The 22,189-nt window shown below is 49.0% G+C and overlaps 1 protein-coding gene across 19 annotated transcripts in view; it reads left to right on the top strand.

Annotated features, from left to right (window-relative positions):
- GRAMD1B (GRAM domain containing 1B) overlaps nt 1-22,189 on the top strand; it is a 152,893-nt gene that overhangs the window by 116,041 nt on the left and 14,663 nt on the right. For 14 of the 19 annotated variants that reach the window (XM_038161296.1, XM_038161284.1, XM_038161287.1 and 11 more), the window contains 11 exons: nt 205-228; nt 9,274-9,358; nt 12,095-12,198; nt 13,182-13,277; nt 13,616-13,696; nt 15,960-16,075; nt 16,983-17,139; nt 17,716-17,905; nt 18,774-18,917; nt 19,484-19,602; nt 21,305-21,447. In XM_038161296.1, coding sequence (XP_038017224.1) covers nt 205-228; nt 9,274-9,358; nt 12,095-12,198; nt 13,182-13,277; nt 13,616-13,696; nt 15,960-16,075; nt 16,983-17,139; nt 17,716-17,905; nt 18,774-18,917; nt 19,484-19,602; nt 21,305-21,447 — 1,259 coding nt within the window. The remainder of the gene's footprint in view (nt 1-204; nt 229-9,273; nt 9,359-12,094; nt 12,199-13,181; nt 13,278-13,615; nt 13,697-15,959; nt 16,076-16,982; nt 17,140-17,715; nt 17,906-18,773; nt 18,918-19,483; nt 19,603-21,304; nt 21,448-22,189) is intronic. The other 5 variants (XM_038161286.1, XM_038161289.1, XM_038161292.1 and 2 more) reach the window with 1 other exon arrangement.

The following is a 22,189-nucleotide window of genomic DNA, read 5'->3' as shown; positions in this document are numbered from 1 at the left end:
GGTCTGACCTGGCTGCTGCCAAACCCTGACTCTGTCACCAGCCTAGAGGTGACTTTGGCTCTTACTGCTTCTGCCTGTAGCTGCTGAGCTCCATTCCCTGCTGCATGATGCTTTGCTGTGCTCTGCTTCTGTGGGTCTCTTGTGTTTTCATGTCCTCTCTATCTTATCTTTCTGTTCTCTTGTTTTTCCTCCATATATTTTCAGCATGAGAGACAGTACATCCGGAGAGTAAGCACTGGCTGCATTTTTTTGTGGTTTTCCCCACCCCACCCCATTATTTTCCTTTGTAAACAAAACAAAACAAAACCCATTTTCTAGTTAGCAGAGACGTTCTGGCCAGATAAAAGCAGCAGTGTGAAAATATGGATGAGGCACAGCCTTCAGGAAGTCAGTCAGTCCTACTTGGCACTGTTATTTCCATTAAAAATTTGCTAATGCATCTCCTTGATAGAGTTTCCCTTCTTTGCCAGCTCCTTCCAGGCAGGATTTTTCGGCCATTTGGATCATTCTGGTTCCTCTGTTGCTCTCCCCTCTGAGGGCAGCTCTAGAAATGAACCAGTGCAGTCTGCCTCCTCATGGAACCTCCCCATTTCCTTTGCTGGCTTTCCCCCACTCTCACTTTACACGAACCCTGCCGTGCCCAGAGCAGACACCCTCCCCACTGTTCTGTGTGCCAGGCACTGTGCAAACCCAACCCAAAACATAATCCCTAAAAGAGCACGTGGGCCTCAAAGATCTGCAGGGCATCACCAGTTTTCTTCATTTTTTTGCTGCTTTTAACTGGTCTTTTTGTCTCTGGAACACTGCTTTCCTCTTTGCCAGTTGGAACCCTCCCTTTCCCCTGTCCTGGATTCCTTTTTTCTCTATTTTTTTTTTTTCCTTCCTTAAGATGCCAGCAACTTCTCCTGCCTTGTGTGTTCTGTGGATCCCAGCAGTGCTTTTTTTTGGGATTGCCGTCCCTTCCCCGTGGAGAAGTGGGAGGAAAGGGGTGAAGGGAGCTCCTGGGTTGGTCTGGCAGAGCTGCCCCTCTCTCTGGTTGTGCTTTCTCTTCTTGGCTTTGCAGAGGACGGATGCAAACTGGTGCAGGTGCACTGTGAGACTGCAAGGAGAAGCCCAGTTTGGGAATAAATGCGCTCAGAGTTTTGGGGTTTGCTTTGTGTTCTTGTGCTCATGGTGGAAGAGCAGAAGGTCAGGGAAAAGGAAAAGTCCCTGAGGTGTTTCTCATGCCTTTAGTGAGGAACTAAAGTGTGTACATGGGGACTTTGGTTTGGAAATACTGTGGGGTTTAGGGGAAAAAAAATCTGTTGGTCACTTGTGGTTTAACCATCAGTAGTGTCTGCTTTGGGTTCTGTGTCTGCATGGTGAATTGGTTAACTCATTTATTGTTAATTCATTTATTATTATTAATTATTCATGGTTAATTCATTTATTATTTGAAAAATAATTTATAGAAATAGACCTCAGGCCTTAAATGTAAACTTCCTTTGTAGTTTGGTGTGCTGAAACAGAGGTGTGCCTTACCCTGTACCCCTGAGGTGCTCTGAGAGGTGGGAAATTTGTGTTTCTCTTCCCTGAGGACACCAGGGAGGAGCTGCTCTGTCTGTGGGGGTGTCAGTAGCTCCACACCTGGGAGAAGCCACTTGTCACCCAGCAGATGCCATTCAAACGAGAGGCAAACTGGAGATATTTTGCTGCTAGGGATAAAATCTCTCTCCTCTCCTTTTTTTCGCTGGGTTTTGGGCAAAGGGCCCCGTTTCTGAGCATGGAGAGCTCTCATTTCTCTCACGGAGCCTGGCATTCTGAGCCTGGCAGATCTGCCATGGTTTTCCTGCCTCATTCTGCCTCACTTGGGCTGTGAACCCTTCCCCTGCCCTGTTCCCAAATTAGGCTCGATATCCTGCAGCGTTTCTGCTGCTCTGCAGCAAGGCTTGCTTCTTAAATTCAGCACCAGGCATGAGGAGACTCCAGAGGATTCTCTGGAGAAGAGAATGAGTTAGATGATCTTGAAAAGTTAGAGAAAACTCAGTTGAGAGCAGGGAAGAGGTGAGATTTAAATCCATGAGGTTTTCACTTTGGCATTTACATCCCAAGGTCTGCCTTGCTCTGAATTCCTTTATTTTCATCTAGCACATGCCTGAATATTTTTCTTCTTCCTTTAACTGAGCAGTGAAAAGATACCAATTGTCTCATTTAGGTGTTCCTAAATATGAGAATATCAGAAATATTTGCTGTCCCAGTCAGCGTGGGCAGGTCAGTAGGAGCCCAGCCCTTCCCACCTGTGTTTGGGAGAGCAAAGTCTGCCCTGAGGATTGCAGGGAGAGGGACAGGAGCCCTGCTCCTGCAGCTCTGCCAACAAATCTGTGCACACAGGGCAGCCCTCAGCCTGGCAGGAGCTCAGAGCTCAAAAATAACCTCAAAATGCCAGTGGGGGGGCAGGTAAAGGGGAGAGGCCAGAGTTTTCCTTTGGGGAAATGCAGGGAAGGCCTGTGCAGGAGGAGCTGGGAGGATCTGTCGTGGATTGTGAGGTTGCAAAGGGCTTTTGTGAGGAGTTCTGAGCAGCTCTTGAGCTTCTGAAGAATACCCAGACATCACAAGACTGATAAGAAATCAGCCCTGGCTGGGCTCAGAGTGCTGTGCCTGGTCTTGGGGACCCGGTGGGTGCCACAGTGAGGGGAATTCAGCTGCTGAGAGAGTCAGATGCTCCCTATAAAGGCAAAGGGGAATTTTGCCTCATTTTGGGGAGATCATCAGGAACACCTTTCCAGGGGTGGCAGGTGAGCCTCCCTCAGCAGCAGCACTCATGGGAGTGGAGTTTAATGCAGAAATCCAGGCCTGATGAGTGAGCAGGGTTGGAGAGCCCTTTTCTCTGTAAATCAGCACAATCATCTTTGAACTCCCAGTAACCATTCCATAATGGTTAACTCCCAGTAACCATTCCATAATGGTTAACTCCCAGTAACCATTCCACCACTAACTCCAGATTATTTCTGGAGCAGTGTTAACTCCCTGCCTTTCAGGTGCTTTTCATCCTGTCAGGTTTTCCATGGCTTTCAGCGTGTGGATTACCAGTTGCTGGGCTGTAGAGGCACTAAATCAGCAGTAAACTTTTAGTGCAAGCTCCTGTGATGATGAATTCAGATCCGTTTCCCAGCCCAGATCCTGGTGATTACTTTGAGGCATCTTCCTTTGCTTTTCATTCACTTTTAAAAGGAGAAAAAGGAAAAACATGGAAAATATGAGCAACCAGAATGGGTTGCTGGAGGTGCTGTTGGACAGGTGGCCACTTTCTTTGCTGGTTTTTCACACCAGCCCTGCTGTCAGTGGGGTCTGAACTCTCCCAGATAGTGTTCTGTTTATTCCAGTAGTTTTCCAGAAGCAATGTAAATCACAGAAGTCCATCAGTCACGCAGATTGGATGAGGTTTTCCTTCCCCCTCTCCTCTGTGCCTTGTGCCATCTCTGCTCCCTGTTTTCTGTGCCTTGTGCCATCTCTGCTCCCTCTCCTCTGTGCCTTGTACCATCTCTGCTCCCTGTTTTTGTGCTTTGTGCCATGTCTGCTCCCTGTTTCTGTGCCTTGTGCCATCTCTGCTCCCTGTTTCTGTGCCTTGTGCCATCTCTGCTCCCTGTTTCTGTGCCTTGTGCCATGTCTGCTCCCTGGTTTTGTGCCTTGTGCCATCTCTGCTCCCTGGTTTTGTGCCTTGTGCCATCTCTGCTCCCTGGTTTTGTGCCTTGTGCCATCTCTGCTCCCTGTTTTTGTTCCTTGTGCCATCTCTGCTCCCTGGTTTTGTGCCTTGTGCCATGTCTGCTCCCTGTTTTCTGTGCTCTCCAAGACTCAACATTCCTCAGGTTTTGTGTTCTCTGCCCTGTCCCTTTCCCCAGCAGTGTTTGCTGGAAGTTTCCCATGGAGGATTTTTTTGTCTGGAATGGGGAGATGTCACCACAGGGAGATGTCACCATGGGGGGTGACCCTGGTGTCCCCATTTCCCCGGGGAGCAGTTCCCTCCCCTGGGCAGTGCCACCCTGTCCCATCTCAGTGTTTGCAGTGCTGTTAATGTTTGCTGCCTCCAGCTCCAGGTCAGCTCTTCCCATCACTGCTGGCACATCTCTGCACAGGCAGGTGCCTGGGGGTGGGTTGGTTTTGATTTTATTCAGTCCCTTTTGGAGTTTCCAGCCAAGGGGCCATTCAGTAAAGCAGTGCAGGTGGCTGTAATGCCAATCCTTTGTCCTTCACAGGCTACAGAGTGCTTTTATTTAATTATTGCCTCAGCTTGGGGTGCAGATGGGTGCCCTGCTGCAGTGCTGGACGGAGACACCTCTGTGCCCCAGTGGTTTTGGGGTGCAGCTGAGCAGACAGAGCTTGTCTGAGCTGAGCCTGGAGCAGAGCAGAGCCTCTGCAGGGGCTGGCTTGGCTGCTTGGTGCTTTTTGAGATCTGTGTGCCCAGTTCTAGAAGAATGAGGGGTTTGTTTCAGTGTTAGCTCACAGCTGAGCAGAGCTGGTGCCCTGCTGTGGGCATTTACCTGGGCACTGCCCGTACCTGAGCAGGGAGCTGGAGAGGCTGGGGCTCAGGGCAGGGGGCACAGGCAGTGCCAGCAGCCCGGGCAGTCTCCTGGACCTGCAGGGAGTTCATTCCCTGGACGACCCCTTCATTTCCAAAGTGACCTTGATGAATGAATGAATCCTAGAAAGTCTCATTTTTTGGGGAGAACAGTGGGCTCAGAGATGCACCCAGGAGTGGTGCAGCCCCTCAGATTCTGCCTCTGTGGGCCTCCCATGGCTGGTTCCTCCCAGCCACATCCTTTACTTTTATCTATCACATGCATGAATATTTTTCTTCTTCCTTTAACTGACCTGAGCAGTGAAAAGACACAGAATTCACAGAATCACAGAATGACCAGGCTGGGAGAGACCTTCAAGATCATCGAGTCCAGCCCAGCCTCAACAGCTCAGCTAAACCCTGGCACCCAGTGCCACATCCAGGCTGTGTTAAACACACCCAGGGATGGTGACTGCACCACCTCCCTGGGCAGAACATTCCAGAACTTTATCACCTTTCTGGAAAAAGCCTTTTCCTGATCTCCAGCCTGTATTTCCCTTGGTGCAGCTCGAGGCTGTGTGCTCTGCTTCTGTCAGTGCTGCCTGGAGACAGAGCCCAGCCCCAGCTGAGCACAGGCACCTTTCAGGAGCTGGGAGAGTGCTGAGGGCAGCCCTGAGTCTCCTTTTCTCCAGGCTGAGCACCCCCAGCTCCCTCAGTGCTTCCTCTCAGGGTTTGTGCTCCCAGCCCCTCACCAGCCAATTATCTTTTTCAGGAATACAGAGTTTATTTCTTTTTCTGGAATATTAGAGTATCAGCAATGTTTGCTGTCCCAGCCAGGGTGGGCAGATCAATAGGAGCCCACCTGTGTTTAGGTCAGCGCTGAGGACTGCAGGGAGCGGGACAGGGGCCCGTGTGCAGGGAGTGGGACAGGAGCCCACGTCCCAGGCTCCCCTCAACCTCCCCAGCACACTCTGTCCAGCAACTTTCCATGACAGGAAACATCTGCTGGGAGGCAGGGCTGGGTTACTGCAGGGCATTGGCCGCCAGAGTTCCCCAGCTCCAGTAACTCCAGGCATGTGGAGTCATTTTGGGATCTTCTCTGCCCGCCCCTTCCACGGGAAGCACGGACTGAGGCTGCCTGTGAGAGCAGAGGGACTGCAGGGGAGAGCCTGAGGCACCGAGGAGGCAGAATTGCTGCTTTTTCTGCTTCCAAAGAGGGGAAAGCCGAGCTGGAGCTGTTTGCCTCCTGTCAGGTCCCGAGAGCCGCGTGAGTCGCAGCAGGGCCGGATTTGGGGTCGGGTCTGGCACCTCCCGGACATTTGGGGCTCGTGCTGCCCTGCTCCCACCTGCCAGGGCTCCTGCGGGGGATGCCCACGGCGAGAAGCTGCTGAGGCTGCAGCAGGAGGGCACGGAGGGTGCCCGGCAGCACCATCACCCCGATGAGCCTCTTTGGGAAAAGTCCTGTGGAGGGGAAATCCTCGCCGAGATCCTCAGGGGCCGCCTCGGACCAGCTGGATGTGGGCAGGAGAGCAGGGGAAGGCACCTAAAGTCCCCTAAACTGCTGCCAGGCCGCACCTCTCTGGGCTTTGGACGTACCCAAGGAGCAGTGGGAGCAGGAAGCGCAGAGTTGGAGTGGAGCTGGGGAGCTGAGCGGGGCTGAGGGAGGAGATGGATTCCCTGCTGGAGTGTGGCTCCCTCTGGGATCTTCTCCTGAACCAAGAGCTGCCGTGGTGGGACCCGGAGGGACTCGTGGACTTCTCTCCAGGAAATGGCAGCCCTGGACCTGATGAGATGCCAGCTGTGAGTGTCTCTAAGCTGAGCAGAGCTGCTGGGGCTGAGCACAGCCTCTGTGGGACAGGTTTGAGCTCCTGCTGAGCTGGGCTGCTCTGAGCCCAAAGCTCAGCCCTGCAGGGGTTATAATCCCTTTTCCCCACTCCATCCCCATCCTGTCTGCTTGTTCCTGGAAATCTTGGGCTTGGGCTCTTGCTGGAGCCCATCTCAGACCAAGATCTTTTCCAGATGTTCAGGCTGGGAGTTTGGTAAGTACAATTCATATTTCTGTCATCAGCAGCTTGGCAGGTTTTCCTCAGAGTGAGATCCCTTTCTCTGGGCCCACGGGGCTGGAGCAAGTGGTGGAATATTCTGTTTCTAGTCCACTGAGCTGCTGTGAGGATCAGGGAATGCTTTTGGGGGCGAGGGGTTGTCTGTGATTTGACAACCAACATCAAATCTGCTGTGATCCAACAGCTTTTGGCAGTGCTGTGAGGCTATTTCTAAATCAGCTCTGTATTCCTCCCACCCCCGTGGCTCCAGCACCATTCTTGAGCAGAAACTGCCTTCTCTAATCTCAGAATTTCGGGGCCCTTGCTGGAACGCTCCCACTTTTCTGCCCTAGGAGATCAGTGCCTCAGGATTGTTGGATAAAGAGGGAAATTGTTGTACCCCAGGTGGCTCCTTCTCTGCATTTGTGGTGAAAAGAACATCGCAGAGTCTCTGGAGATGTGGATTTGCACGTGCCTCTGCTCCGGAGCTGCAGGAGGTGTTGAGGCTGTGGGGAGCAGCTGGCACAGGGTGGAGGGGATGTGGGCTGTCACACCATCAACCCTGAGAGGAGCCTGACGTCCCTCCAGCCCCGTGTTCCCTGAGCCCTTCCCTGAGGCCAGGACGCAGAGCAAGGGCAGGACTCGGGTCAGGACTGGGAGAGCCCTTTTGGAGCCCCTCTGAAGCGTTCTCAATATCCCAGCACATGGCTGTGTTTGCTTGGTGGGGAGAGGGGTGGGCATGGGGAATCCTGAGCTCTCGGTGCCAGTGGTTGCTCAAGCTCCTCTGGTAGGGCCAAATAACCCATTTTCTGCAGCAAACCCCCATTTTGTAGGGTGAATCCCCCGTTTTCTGGGCTGAATCACCTGTTTTCTGGGGTAAATCCCCCATTTTCTGTGCTGAATCCCCACTTTCCCTGCTGAATCAGCTATTTTCTGGAGTAAATCAACTTTTCTGGGGTAAATCCCCCATTTTTGGGGGTAACCCCCCATTTTCTGTGCTGAATTACCCATTTTCTGGGGTGAATAATCTGTTTTCTTGTGTAAATCCCCCATTTTCTGTGCTGTATCACCCATTTTCTGTGCTGAATCACTCATTTTTGGGGGTAAATCACCCCTTTTCTGCACTGAATCCCCTGGTTTTGGTGGTAAATCACGCCTCTTCTGTGCTGGATCCTCCATTTTCTGGGGGGACTCCCCCATCTCCTGGGGTGGCTGCCCCAGTGCTGGCCACTGACAGTGACTGCTGCGAGCAGAGCACCCCTCCTACCTTGGACAGCGTGCGGGCAGGGAGAGCTCCCGTGCAGCAGAGAGAGCTCCCGTGCAGCAGAGAGAGAGCTCCCGTGCAGCAGAGAGAGCTCCCGTGCAGCAGAGAGAGCTCCCGTGCAGCAGAGAGAGCTCCCGTGCAGCGAGAGAGAGCTCCCGTGCAGCGAGAGAGAGCTCCCGTGCAGCAGAGAGAGAGCTCCCGTGCAGCAGAGAGAGAGCTACCGTGCAGCAGAGAGAGCTCCCGTGCAGCAGAGAGAGAGCTCCCGTGCAGCAGAGAGAGCTCCCGTGCAGTGAGAGAGAGCTCCCGTGCAGCAGAGAGAGCTCCCGTGCAGCGGAGAGAGAGCTCCCGTGCAGGGGGAGAGAGCTCCCGTGCAGGGGGAGAGAGCTCCCGTGCAGTGAGAGAGAGCTCCCGTGCAGTGAGAGAGCTCCCGTGCAGGCAGAGAGAGCTCCCGTGCAGGGAGAGAGAGCTCCCGTGCGGGCAGAGAGAGCTCCCGTGCAGTGAGAGAGCGCTCCCGTGCAGTGAGAGAGAGCTCCCGTGCAGCAGAGAGAGCTCCCGTGCAGCAGAGAGAGCTCCCGTGCAGGCAGAGAGAGCTCCCGTGCAGGCAGAGAGAGCTCCCGTGCAGTGAGAGAGAGCTCCCGTGCAGTGAGAGAGCTCCCGTGCGGGCAGAGAGAGCTCCCGTGCGGGCAGAGAGAGCTCCCGTGCAGCAGAGAGAGCTCCCGTGCAGGCAGAGAGGGCTCCCGTGCAGTGAGAGAGCTCCCGTGCAGGCAGAGAGGGCTCCCGTGCAGTGAGAGAGGGCTCCCGTGCAGTGAGAGAGAGCTCCCGTGCAGTGAGAGAGAGCTCCCGTGCAGTGAGAGAGCTCCCGTGCAGCAGAGAGAGCTCCCGTGCAGTGAGAGAGGGCTCCCGTGCAGCGAGAGAGAGCTCCCGTGCAGCAGAGAGAGAGCTCCCGTGCAGCAGAGAGAGAGCTCCCGTGCAGCGAGAGAGAGCTCCCGTGCAGGGAGAGAGAGCTCCCGTGCAGCGGAGAGAGAGCTCCCGTGCAGCGGAGAGAGAGCTCCCGTGCAGTGAGAGAGAGCTCCCGTGCGGGCAGAGAGGGCTCCCGTGCGGGCAGAGAGAGCTCCCGTGCAGGCAGAGAGAGCTCCCGTGCAGGCAGAGAGAGCTCCCGTGCAGTGAGAGAGAGCTCCTGTGCAGGCAGAGAGGGCTCCTGTGCAGGCAGGGCTGCAGCCTCTCCAGCCTGGACTGCTCCCCCAAGCCACGTTCTCCTCTTCCTCTCCCTCTGTGCATAAACCCCAAACCCTCCCATCTCTGGGCTGTGATGGGAGCTCCTCAGTGCCTCTGCCCCCCTTTCTCCTCCTGTCCCTGAGGTGTCCCTGTTGTCCCCACTCCGTGTCCCAGCTGCCCTGGCTGCCCCTCTCCTCACAGCCCCTTCTTCTCCGCAGGTGCTGAGCCCCACGTACAAGCAGCGCAACGAGGATTTCAGGAAACTCTTCAAGCAGCTCCCGGACACAGAGCGCCTCATCGTAGGTAAGGGCAGCCCCAGGGGGGCTCTGGGGAGGAGAGCAGCACACGCCCAGCCAGGTTTCCATGCTTAAATTCATCCACAAACACCAGGGGTTTGTGTCCAAAAAGGAGACAGAGAAGTCCTGGAACTTTATTCCAATCAAGGGAGAGGCCATGGGGCATTCCCCTGGAGTGTCTCAGATTTTTGGAGGATGCAGCCTCCTTTTTATCCCAATTTCCCAGCCATGTTTTCCTCTCTTTCCCCATTTCTGATGTACTTGAAAGGTTCAGACTTCCTTACTACAAGCCCCCTTCTAATGTGTATAATGTGCAACCCCCCTTTTTTTTCTTTTCCTTGTGTCAATCAGTGGAATTCCCATGGAATTTATGGTTCTTCCCATTGTTTCTCTCATCTCTCAGTATCCAATTTCATTCATCAGCAGACCCACGGTTTGTTTGTAAAGAAAAATCCCTCACTCCTTCCGTTCATCACTCAGTGGGATCCTTCCCTTTGTTTCTTTTGTCTCTCAGGGCTGGTTTTACCCACCAGTTAGTTTGTGACGAGAAATCCCTCATTCCTTCCACCTCCAGACATTGCCACTGACAGCAAACCTGGAGCACAGGCAGAGCCCCATTTCCAGTGGGATTTGCACTTTCTGACGGGTTTTCCTCATTTGATGGGGGGTGATGTGATTTTTTTTTTCCTCCCTTTTTCCCAATGAGAGAATTTGGTGGATTTGTCTTTCCAAACAAGCTGTGGGGCTGCTGGTAGATAAAACCAGCACTGGGAGAGAAAAGCAACAATGGGAAGGATCCCACTGATTGATGAATGGGAAAAGAGATTTGCCTTTACAAACAAACTGTAGGTTTGCTGATAAATGAAATTAGATATTGGAAGATCAAAGAAACAATGGGGAAAACCCCTAAATTCCATAAGAATTAAAAATTAAAAGGGAGGGTTATACATTAGAGGGAAATCTTTGGTATCAGGCGTTCTGGGAAGTCTGAACCTCTCAAGTACCTCAGAAATGGGGAAGAGAGAGGGAAATGTGGCTGGGAGATTGGGATAAAAAGGAGGCTGAGTGCTCCAAAAATTGGAGAGACCCCAGGGAATGCCCCATGGCCTCTCCCTTGATTGGAATAAAGTGACAGGACTCCTCTGTCTCCTTTTTGGACATCAACCCCTGGTGTTTGTGGATGGATTTTCCTGACACCATCATCCCTGCTTGCACATGACTGCCCTTCCCAAACCTCACCTCCCAGCTGGTGAGATGCATCTGCTCCTGTGCCTCACAGAGCTGCTGGTCCCCTCCTGTGCCCCACGCTGCATAAACTGGGGGGGAAATGCACAATGACCCCAGGAGATGGAAAGGAAGAGACAGATGAAACGTGGAAATGACACCTGGGATGCTGCAGAGCGAGCAGCCGAGCAGGCAGGGACAGAGATTGCCTGTGACGGGCCCTTGGGGGAATCAGCCCCGTGGCCAGGCAGCAGCTGGGGCTCAGCTCCTGCTGGCCCTGCCCGTGCCGTGCGGGGCTGAGGGGCTGCTCGTCCTCACCTTTAGGCTCTCCTGATGCCTGTTTTTGGGCTTGCCTAGAAACAGAGGCCAGAAAAAGTTTCAAGCATATGATAAACATATTAAAAATATTCATGTTTATATGGATTAAATATAGCCATGTTTATATATAAAATATAAATAAAATATATATCCATGTTTATATATAAAATATATAATCTATAGATATAAAATATATAAAATATATATCCATGTTTACATATATAAGATATATATTTGTATATATTTATATCCATAAACATATTAAATATATCCATGTTTATATATAAAATATTAAGCTATATATAATATATAAAATATATATCCATGTTTACATATATAAGATATAAATATATATGTTTATAGCCATAAACATATTAAAATATCCATGTTTATAGATAAATATATATAATTTATATATATTTTATATATATATAATATATTCCCATGTTTATATATATAACATATATATTATATATGTTTATATCCATAAACATATTAAAATATCCATGTTTATTTATTAATATATATTTATATATTATTGATATATTGATATATATTTATATTATATATAAAATATATATCCATGTTTATATATATAACATATATATTATATATGTTTATATCCATAAACATATTAAATATATCCATGTTTATAGATAAAATATATAATTTATATATATTTATATATTATCTATATAACTGTATATCCATGTTTACATATATAACGTATATATTTATATATGTTAATATATGTTTATATCCATAAACATATTAAATATATCCATGACGTTGATAAATTTAATGAAGGGCTTTCAGGTGCATTAAGGGCAGTCAAAGCCCCCCCAAGGGGCTGCACCCAAAATTTTCACAAGTTTTTCGGACAATTTAAGTTTGCTCTATTTGCATATCGAGGGTTAATTGTCCCATTACAGCTTCAGGTAATGAAGTTACCCCAGTTTTTCCCTTCCTAGTTCACTTTTGTTTATACTTTTTGGTGCCTGAGGCTGTCAGGTGTCCTTGAGTTTCAGGCCCAGGGGAATTGATTTTTCTGACCAGAACGTGAAGAGTTAACTACGCTTTATATGGACTTCAGAGTCGTGCACTGGTGCAGCTCAGGATTTGAAAAACGCAAAAATCCTAAGGCATCAGTGGCATCCTGTGGTTTTCTGCTCCTCGCTGACCCCGTGCTGTCCTCCCGCAGATTACTCATGTGCTCTCCAGAGAGACATTCTCCTGCAGGGCCGCCTCTACCTCTCCGAGAACTGGATCTGCTTCTACAGCAACATCTTCCGCTGGGAGACGCTGGTGAGGCTCTGCCCCTGCTGCCAGCCCTGGGGTTCTGCTCGCTTTGGCTTTGGAAGGGCTGTTCCTGCTGCCTTTCTCATGAATTTCTCCCTTTCCTGGTGTTTTTCCCTGCCTGGGAGACGCTGGTGAGGCTCTGCTCTGCTGCCAAGCCCGGGGCTGTGCCCACATTGGCTTTGGAAGGGCTCTTCTCAGCCTTTCTCATGAACTTCTCCCTTTCCTGGTGTTTTTCCTTGCCTGTGAGACACTGGTGAGCCTCCTCCAGTGCTACCAGCCCTGGGGCTGTGCCCACATTGGCTTTGAAAGGGCTCCTCTGCTGCCTTTCTCACCAAATTCTCCCTTTCCTGGTGTTTTTCCCTGCCTATGAGACACTGGTGAGGTTCTGCCCCTGCTGCCAGCCTTGGGGCTGTGTTTAGATGGGCCTTTGAAGGGCTCTTCTCTGCCTTTCTCATGAATTTCTCCCTTTCCTGGTGTTTTTCCCTGCCTGTGAGACACTGGTGAGCCTCCTCCAGTGCTACCAGCCCTGGGGCTGTGCCCACATTGGCTTTGGAAGGGCTCCTCTGCTGCCTTTATCACCAAATTCTCCCTTTCCTGGTGCTTTTCCCTGCCTGGGAGACACTGGTGGGGCTCCCCCAGTGCTGCCAACCCTGGGGTTCTGCTCGCTTTGGCTTTGGAAGGGCTCTTCTCTGCCTTTCTCATCAATTTGTCCTTTTCCTGGTGTTTTTCCCTGCCTGGGAGACACTGGTGAGGCTCCCCCAGTGCTACACCCTGGGGCTGTGCCCATGCTGGCTTTGGAAGGGCTGTTCCTGCTGCCTTTCTCATGAACTTCTCCCTTTCCTGGTGTTTTTCCCTGCCTGGGAGATGCTGGTGAGGCTCCCCCAACGCTGCCAGCCCTAGGGCTGTGCTCACATTGCCTTTGGAAGGGCTCTTCTCAGCCTTCCTCATCAATTTCTCCCTTTCCTGGTGTTTTTCCCTGCCTGGTGCAGCTGACAGTTCGCTTGAAGGACATCTGCTCCATGACCAAGGAGAAGACAGCACGGCTCATCCCCAATGCCATCCAAGTTTGCACTGACACTGAAAAGGTACATCCCACACGTGGCCTGAGGCCACCCCTGGGGCTGGCAGGGCTCTTAGGGTGGGTGGGGGGTTTTTCCAAGCTGGGAAAAGGGCTGGGAGCAGGGATTGTGCTGAGCTGGGCTCTGGCTGGAGCTCGGGTGTGGGGCCAGGTGAAATATCCAGGATTTAGAGCAGCACATCTCTCACAGAGCTGTTTCAGTGCTCCCTCCCTGGTGAGAGCCTCTCCGTGCTGCATGGATGGCTCACTCCAGCTGGAAAGTGACCCCAAACATCCTTGTTGTGTTCTTCTCCTGCTTTTTGGCTTTTTCTGAGCTGATTTTTCTCTCCCTCTCTCCCCGTGCAGCACTTTTTTACCTCCTTTGGGGCTCGGGACAGGACGTACATGATGATGTTCAGACTCTGGCAGAATGCTCTGCTTGACAAGGTACAGAAACCTCAGAGCTGGGGGGATGGAAGGGTGGGGATGGATGTGGGCAGGAGCATCACTCGTGGCTGGAATGACACCTAGGGACAGCAAACACAAGTGTTAAGGCAGAGCAGGCTCACAGCTGCCGAGGCAATTCCCTCTTTCTGCAGGGAATTTTTTTGCTGGGGTAAATCACCTGTTTTCCGGGGTTGATCACCTGTTTTCTGGGGTTGATCACTCATTTATGGGGTAAATCACCTGTTTTCTGGGGTTGATCACTCATTTATGGGGTAAATCACCTGTTTTCTGGAGTAAATCACCCATTTTTTCTGGGATTAAATCACCTGGAGTAAATCACCCATTTTCTGGGATTAAATCACCTGGAGTAAATCACCCATTTTCTGGGATTAAATCACATGTTTTCTGGAGTAAATCACCCATTTTCCAGGGTAAATCACTGATTTTCTGGAGTAAATCACCCATTTTCTGGGGTAAATCACCTGTTTTCTGGAGTAAATCACCCATTTTCTGGTGGAAATCACCAGGTAAATCACTGATTTTCTGGGGCAAATCACACACAGTAGGTGCCGCTCTGCCTCTGCTGAGGAATCAGGGTCTCGGGAGAAAAAATTTTGGTTTTTTTTTTGGAAGTCTGTAATTCCAGAGTGAGGCAGCCCTCAAGAAAGCAGTTCCAAAAGCAGCAGGAATAACTCAGTGTGCAGGCAGAGCTCTCAATAAACCTGTGCTCCGGGGATGTGGGGGTTCATGGAGGACAGAAAATGAGTGCTCAGGACAAGACAGAAAATGAAAATAAATGTTCAAGGCATCCCAAATCCAAGTGAGGGCAGCTGTGGGTGCAGGGTGCCCTGGGTGAGGGCTCAGTGGGTTGGATTTTAAAAGAAATCTGCTCCTGTAAATGCTGGATTTGATGTGAGTAGCTGTTCCACAGTGGGGACGTGTGGGGTCTTGTGCCCCGGATTGGGGTGACCCCCAAAGATGGAAAAGTCCCTCTTCCAACCCGTGCCTATATATTTATTTCTTTATTAAAAATATATTTTTATATGTATAGATATATGTAATATTTAAAATACTCCAAATGTAGCCGTTCTATTTATGTTATAGAGATATAATGGCTACATTTGGAATATTTTAAATATTACATATATCTGTACATATGCATGTATAAATACATTTTTAATAAAGAAATAAATATCAGTACATCTATAAAATACATAAATTGCATATTTGTAATTATATAAATAGAATGGCTACATTTAGAATATTTTAAATATTGCACATATCTATACATATACATATATAAATATATATTTTGCTTAAGAATTAAATATATATATAAAATACTCTCATATTTATAATTGTATAAATATAATGGCTACATTTACAATATTTTAAGTATTACATAGATCTATACATATACATATAAAATATACATATACATATAAAATATACATATACATATAAAATATATATACATATAAAATATACATATACATATAAAATATATATACATATAAAATATACATATACATATAAATATATATACATATAAATATATATACATATAAAATATACATATACATATAAATATATATACATATAAATATATATACATATAAAATATACATATACATATAAATATATATACATATAAATATATATACATATAAATATATATACATATAAAATATACATATACATATAAATATATATACATATAAAATATGTATATACATATAGATATATATACATATAAAATATACATATACATATAAATATATATACATATAAATATATATATACATATAAAATATACATATACATATAAAATATACATATACATATACAATAGATTTATAATATATAAAAATATACATTGCATATTATATATTATAATATATAACATTATATAAATATATATTATATAATATATATAATATATATTATAAATATATGTTATATATTATATAAATATAATAAATAATAAATAAATTTACATATGCATCCACATGCACACATATTCACACACATATATAAAAATAAATAAAACATATCTAAAATAAGTAATAAAAATTAAATAATACGAAGCTCCATAAAGTGGAGTTTGACAGAGCTGAGCCCACAGCAAGGCTCTCACCTGCAGGACCAGAATCTGTCCCTTATTTCAGGGCGAGGGGTGTCCCCCTGCAATGGTAATTCCCTGTTTTCAGTGTGCTCTGGCACCCTCGGCCGCCCTCGGTGACATTGTGTGCCCCTGTTGCAGCCCCTGTGCCCAAAGGAGCTCTGGCACTTTGTCCACCAGTGCTACGGCAACGAGCTGGGGCTGACCAGCGACGACGAAGACTACGTGCCTCCTGACGATGACTTCAACACCATGGGGTGAGTGGGGAGCGCCCAGCTCCGGGCAGGGAGCAGAGGGGGCCCCGGGGGAGCAGGGGGTGCTGCATGCCCCGAATGCTGCCTGTCCTGACACGGCTGGGACCTGGCCGAGCGCTGCCTCTGCAGTGGGTGATGCCTGAAAAGTGGAGGGTTCCTCGTGGAAGCTGGTGATGCCTTGGGAAGGCTGGCCTAGAGCAGAGCTAGAGAATAAAGCAGGGATTTGTTCAAAGGCCTCCATGGATGCACCTTGGGCAGCACAGGAGCCCAGCCAGGGCTGCACCCAAGATGAACCCAAATGGTCCCAAAATGCACGAGCGCTCCCGGGGTCTCTCCCTTGGCTCAGCTCTGCTCCATTTGCACCTTGCAGTTCATTGTCCCGTTCCAGCTTTAGCCCAGGCACTCCCATCCTGCTTGTTTTTCTCTCTCCAGCCCACGCTGTTTGTGCTCCTGGGCTGAGCTTTGGATCATTTGTCCTTGGTGCCCAGCTGGAGCAGGAATTGTTTTGTCTCCCTGCTCTGTGCAGAGAGCTCAGCATCCCCTGATGTGAACCCAGCCCCACACACTAAAGCAGCACAGAATCTGAAAAATAGAAAAGCTAAAACTTAAGGCATCACTGGGAGGGACTGAAATGCCTGCTGAGCCAGCTGAGCAATTCTAGAAATGCCAAAGCACCCTGGTCACAAGGCCAGGCAGTGTTGCATGGCCAGAAAATGCTGATGCTTGTGATGCTTGTCAGTCCCTGCATAACACCCGAAAAACTGGGGCTTGCTCTCTCCTGCACTGAGCCATTCCTGCTTCTGGACAGCCTGGAAACTTCATAGAAACATTCTCACTTGCTCTGTGTGTGCAGCTGTAGCTGTTATGAGAGGGGTAACCATAAAAACCTGTGTTCTCTGTGGCGTCCCAGCTACTGCGAAGAAATCCCCGTGGAGGAGAATGAAGTCAACGACAGCTCCTCCAAGAGCAGCATGGAGGCCAAGCCAGAAGCCAGCCCTCAGCTGCCAAAGAAATCTGTCACTGCCAGCACCCTGACCTCCACGGGCAGCAGTGAAGCCCCGGCCTCGGTGAGTTCTCTCCCTCCCCTGGCAGCAGGAATTTGTTTTCCCTGAAATCCAGCACCCTGTGGGTCGTGTGAGGTTTGTTCGCCTCCAGCTCCTCTTCCACTGCTGCTGATTTCAGTCCTTGGTCAGTGATTTTGTCACTGGGACTCTCAGCAGCAAGAGAATTTTGATTTCTGTACTTCTGGATGAAGAGTTTTGGATGTGAAAGGGTTATAATTTCTTCCCTCCCTTCAGTTATTCCCTGGAAAACAGTGTGTGCCCTCCTGGTATTGTGGCAGAGCAGAGACCTTGTTTAGATATTACGTCAGGTTCTTTTAGCTTGTTCAGGAGCAAAACCAGTACTGGACAATATTGTGCTTGTCTGAACAAAAATCCTGGTGGTGTCCAAAGCTTGAGCACTGATTTTTAGAGAGGAGGTTTTACAAAAACTGTATAGCAATTGTCCTCTTCTCTCTATCTAATTTCCAGATGTGTCAAGGCCAAATATTCAGAGATTGGCTCACAGCTGTGAGGTTTTTTGAAATAAAGCCCATTTCTAGGTGCTGATCTTGCCCTTGTTGTGCCCTGTCCTTGCTGCAGTTCGATGGAGTGCTCCCAGAGGAGGAGGAGGCAGTGGCAGAGAGTCCTGTGGAGAAGGACCTTGGCATTGCCAACATCATGGGAGAGAAGATCGACATCATTGGCCCTGTGAACTCCCCCTCCCTGGACTTCAATGACAATGAGGACATTCCCACAGAGCTCAGTGACTCCTCAGACACCCACGATGAAGGTGGGTGGGGAAAGGCCACTCCATCAGGGCTCCTTCCAGCCTTATCCCATCCCTCCCTGTGAGGGAATGGAGTGGTGACTACTGAAATCCTTCCTGGACCCTGAAGATGCAAAGAATTCCCATTGTGGGCTGCAGCAAGTGAATGTGTTTAATTTTAGGATGTGCCTGAAAATTTTAGGATGAGCCTAAAAATTTTAAGCTGTGCCTAGAATAAATAATTATCCCTTCCCTGTGTAATTAATTATCCCTTCTGATGTCCCAACTTCTTGCTCTGGGATCAGTGCAGGAAAAGAGTTGTGTTGGCTTGTGCAGGCTGGCCTGGAGCAGAGGCTGGGCAGAGCTAGAGAATAAAGCAGGGATTTGTTCAAAGGCCTCCATGGATGCACCTTGGGCAGCCCAAGAGCCCAGCCAGGGCTGCACCCAAGATGAACCCAAATGGTCCCAAAATGCACGAGCGCTCCCAGGGTCTCTCCCTTGGCTCAGCTCTGCTCCATTTGCACCTTGCAGTTCATTGTCCCGTTCCAGCTTTAGCCCAGGCACTCCCATCCTGCTTGTTTGTCTCTCTGCAGCCCACGCTGTTTGTGCTCCTGGGCTGAGCTTTGGATCATTTGTCCTTGGTGCCCAGCTGGAGCAGGAATTGTTTTGTCTCCCTGCTCTGAGCAGAGAGCTCAGCATCTCCTGATGTGAACCCAGCCCCACACACTAAAGCAGCACAGAACGTGAAAAATATAAAAACTAAAACCTGAGGCAGCAGTTGAAGTCCCTCCTTTAGTTCCTTCTGAAATACTGAGCTCCTGGTGCTGTGGAAGCACAATTTCCATCACCCTGGCGGGTCGTGGCTGGACCCTGAGGCTCTCTTTGCCCACAGGGGAAGTCCAAGCCTTTTACGAGGACCTGAACGGGCGCCAGTACGTGAACGAGGTGTTCAACTTCAGCGTGGACAAGCTCTACGACCTGCTCTTCACTGACTCCCAGTTCCAGAGGGACTTCATGGAGCAGCGCCGCTTCTCTGGTGAGCTGCTGCAGCTGCCAGGGGGCTGCAGGGGCAGGGCTCTGCCTTGGAGCTACACTTTTGTCTGCTCCGGTGACATTCTGAGCAGATTGGCCACGCTGTCCCTTGCTGGTGGTAACCAAGAGCAGGCAGGACCTGTGTGCCCCTCTGGTTACATTTTCCACAGCTGGAACAGCTTTTTTTATGGAAAAAGCTGTTTTTCTTATTTTTTATCATCACCTAAGGCCTCACACTAACAGTGTGAGGGAAAACCACACCTGACATGGACAGAGCTGCAGAGAGAATCCCTTGGTGTGTCAAACTCCTTCTTTTCCTGTAACTGTAGGTTTGCTGAAGGAGATAAATCCCCAGCTTCTCCCCTTTCCCTGCACTTGAAAGAGGAGAAATATTCACATTTAGCACAGGAGCTGTTTTTTTCACACTCAGTTGAGCTCTAGAGCAGCCAGGCTCCCCGAGGGGAAGGAGATCCCATCCCCAGCTTGGTTATATGGCTGTGCCTTTCCCCAGGGGGCTGATGAGAGATCCCTCCCCAGTCACTTGACTGGAATGTCGTTTTATCCTCTCAGATATTATCTTTCACCCCTGGAAGAAGGAGGAAAATGGCAATCAGACCAGAGTGATCCTGTACACCATCACCCTCACCAACCCTCTGGCCCCCAAAACTGCCACAGTCACTGAGACTCAGGTGAGTGACAGTGGAGCAGGGCTGGGATGCTTGGGACAAACTTCTCTGGGAGTTAATTTCTTGTCCTGAGCATGTTTTCATCATCCCTGTCCATTTTTCTGTTCCCATTTCTTTGATTTAACTTGCTGCAGCCATGAATTGTTAATAGCTACTGAAAGCACCCCAAATGTCCCAGCAAAAGCAGCTGGGTTTGTGAACAAGGCAGTGTTTTTCTCACCCAAACTGGTGGTTTTTGAGCTGTGCTCAGCCCAGCAGATGTTACTCGAGGAAGTCAGATACTGCCTGGCCAGTCCTTCTCACAGCTCCACAGGGTGTTGTGGATTTTTTATTAATGATCTGTTTAAAAATGTAAAAAAGGGAAAAAATCAGTGATGAACTGGGAGGAACCAGGCTGGCCAGGGAGGAAAAGCCTCTTTCCGTGTCCAGAGATGTGTTCAAGGGTAAATACTGAGAGTGAGCTTTAGGGATTGCTAAGAGGGAGCCAGGAAAAGGGGTCTGAGCACCACATTTCAGAGAGGAGGATGCCAGCAGAGAGGTGGGACTTGAGAGGGTGTGAGGAGAGGTGCAGGGAGCAGAAAGGAAAAAGGGAGGGCAAAGGGGTGAGCGAAGGGAACTCAGATAAACAAACCATGGCTTATTTATTTCTGAGTTTGGCTCAACCACCAAAGCACCCCCTGTGTGTCCTCACTGCAGAGCTGAGTGGGAATAGTCTGCAGGAAAAGCCATGCTTAGTCCAGGGATCTGTGCTTAACTGTGTCTGTGTGTCTGTCCTCGGGAGCAGAGGAAAAAAGCACATCAGAAGCAGTTAAAAGAAGGAAGTGATGTGTTTTTATGGTGTTTAGAATCACAGAATAATTTATGCCAGAAAGTTTATTAGCTGGAACTTATGCTGAAACCTCAGGTGGGTCCCTGACAAGGCAGACACCAGCAGAGAGGTTCCACTTGGAGAGGTTCTACTTGGAAAGGTCCCACTCAGAGAGGTCCCAGCAAGCCTGTCCCCACACGGCACTGTGTGTGACACCTCTGTTACAGAACCCTGGAGGAAGGGCCTGAATGCTCTTTTTAAAACATCCCACAAGAAGCATCTGGGTGAAACCCTGGTTTTCCTCTGCCTTCCCTTTGGGGTGAGCTGCTCACAGCAGAGCTGCAGAGGCAGGGCTGGGCCCTGGGGGTGTGTCCTGTTTGCAGAGTGCTGCTGGAGGTGCCAAGCTCTCAGAGCTGCGTGCTGACCACAGCCAGAGCTGCCTTGCATGCCACTGTCATATTTTCTGGAAAAATCCCCTTGCCCAGGATTTCTTCTCCTGGGGAGCTGAGAAGCCTCAGAGAAAAACATAAACAAAAATGATCTGATTGCTTCTCCTGTGTTTTGCTGCTTTGGAATGTGGTCTGGACATTGTTTACCAACAGGTGTTTGTTTGGTTGGTTTCATGTGAATTGTTTTAACTTAAAGACCAAGCACCATCAGCTTGGACTGATGTCAGGACTCTGGAAGGAATCATGAGTTTTCATTTTCATTCTTGTTAAGCCTTCTGTCTGTATCCTTTCTCTACTCTTTGCTATAGTTTAGTACAGCATTCTTTAATATAATATAGTAGCATAAAACAATAAATTAGCCTTCTAACAACGCGGAGTCAGATTCTCAGTTCCTCCTTCCTGCTGGGGACCCAGCAAATTCAGCACTTGCACGCTGTTTTTCCTGCAGACAATGTACAAGGCCAGCCAGGAGAGTGAGTGCTATGTCATCGATGCAGAGGTGCTAACTCACGACGTCCCCTACCACGATTATTTCTACACCATTAACCGCTACACGCTGACGCGCGTTGCCAGGAACAAGAGCCGACTCAGGTACCTCTCCTGGGGGGGGAATGATGAGCAAAAGGCACCTCTGGGAGGGAGTTTTGGGTGTGTTAGGAGGGGTTGAGGGAGTTATTTATTAGTTTATTTATTTATTTTTTAATTTTATATTTTTTAATGCTTTCCTTCCCAGCCAGCATTAAACACCTTTGGTTTGTCTGTGCTCCTGGAGTTCTGTGCTCCTGGAGTTCTGTGCTCCCAGAGTTCTGTGCTCCCTTCTCTCCTTTCCCCTGGCTTTTGCCCTTGTTTTAGCCAAACATGGGCTTTGCTGTCCTGGGAGTCCTGAAGGCAGGTCTGGGACCTGCAAGAAGAGAGGAGTCAATACCTACAAGAGAAGAAATCCAACAAGTGTTTTATTTTTTATTTTCCTCAGGGACACAGTTTACAGATTTTTAATGACAGACAGAAACTCTGTGGGTAATTTAAATAAGCAATTTAATTGCTGACACACCAGCTACTGTGAGGGACAATGACTGTGCAGAGCTCTCTGGGAGTCACTGGGCTACCCCAACAGGGCTCAGTGTCTGAGGAATCTGTCACATCTGGTCTGGCAAAAGCTTTTTATGTCTGGTGCTGGGCAGTGATTTTGATGAGAGGTACAGCCAGAAAGCAGCTGGACCCCTGAGAGATAATTTCTGCACAATAAGTAAAGAAGCAGCTGAAGCACGAGGGGTTGGAGGGATTTCATCAGCTCAGCAGCAGGAACTGTTTGGTTTGGGAGTCACTGGGCTAC

The sequence above is a fragment of the Motacilla alba genome, chromosome 24 (assembly GCF_015832195.1).
Source record: "Motacilla alba alba isolate MOTALB_02 chromosome 24, Motacilla_alba_V1.0_pri, whole genome shotgun sequence".
NCBI classification, from domain to species: Eukaryota; Metazoa; Chordata; class Aves; order Passeriformes; family Motacillidae; genus Motacilla; species Motacilla alba.
Note: the sequence above shows the minus strand (reverse complement) of the source record. Positions and strands in the feature narration are given on the sequence as shown.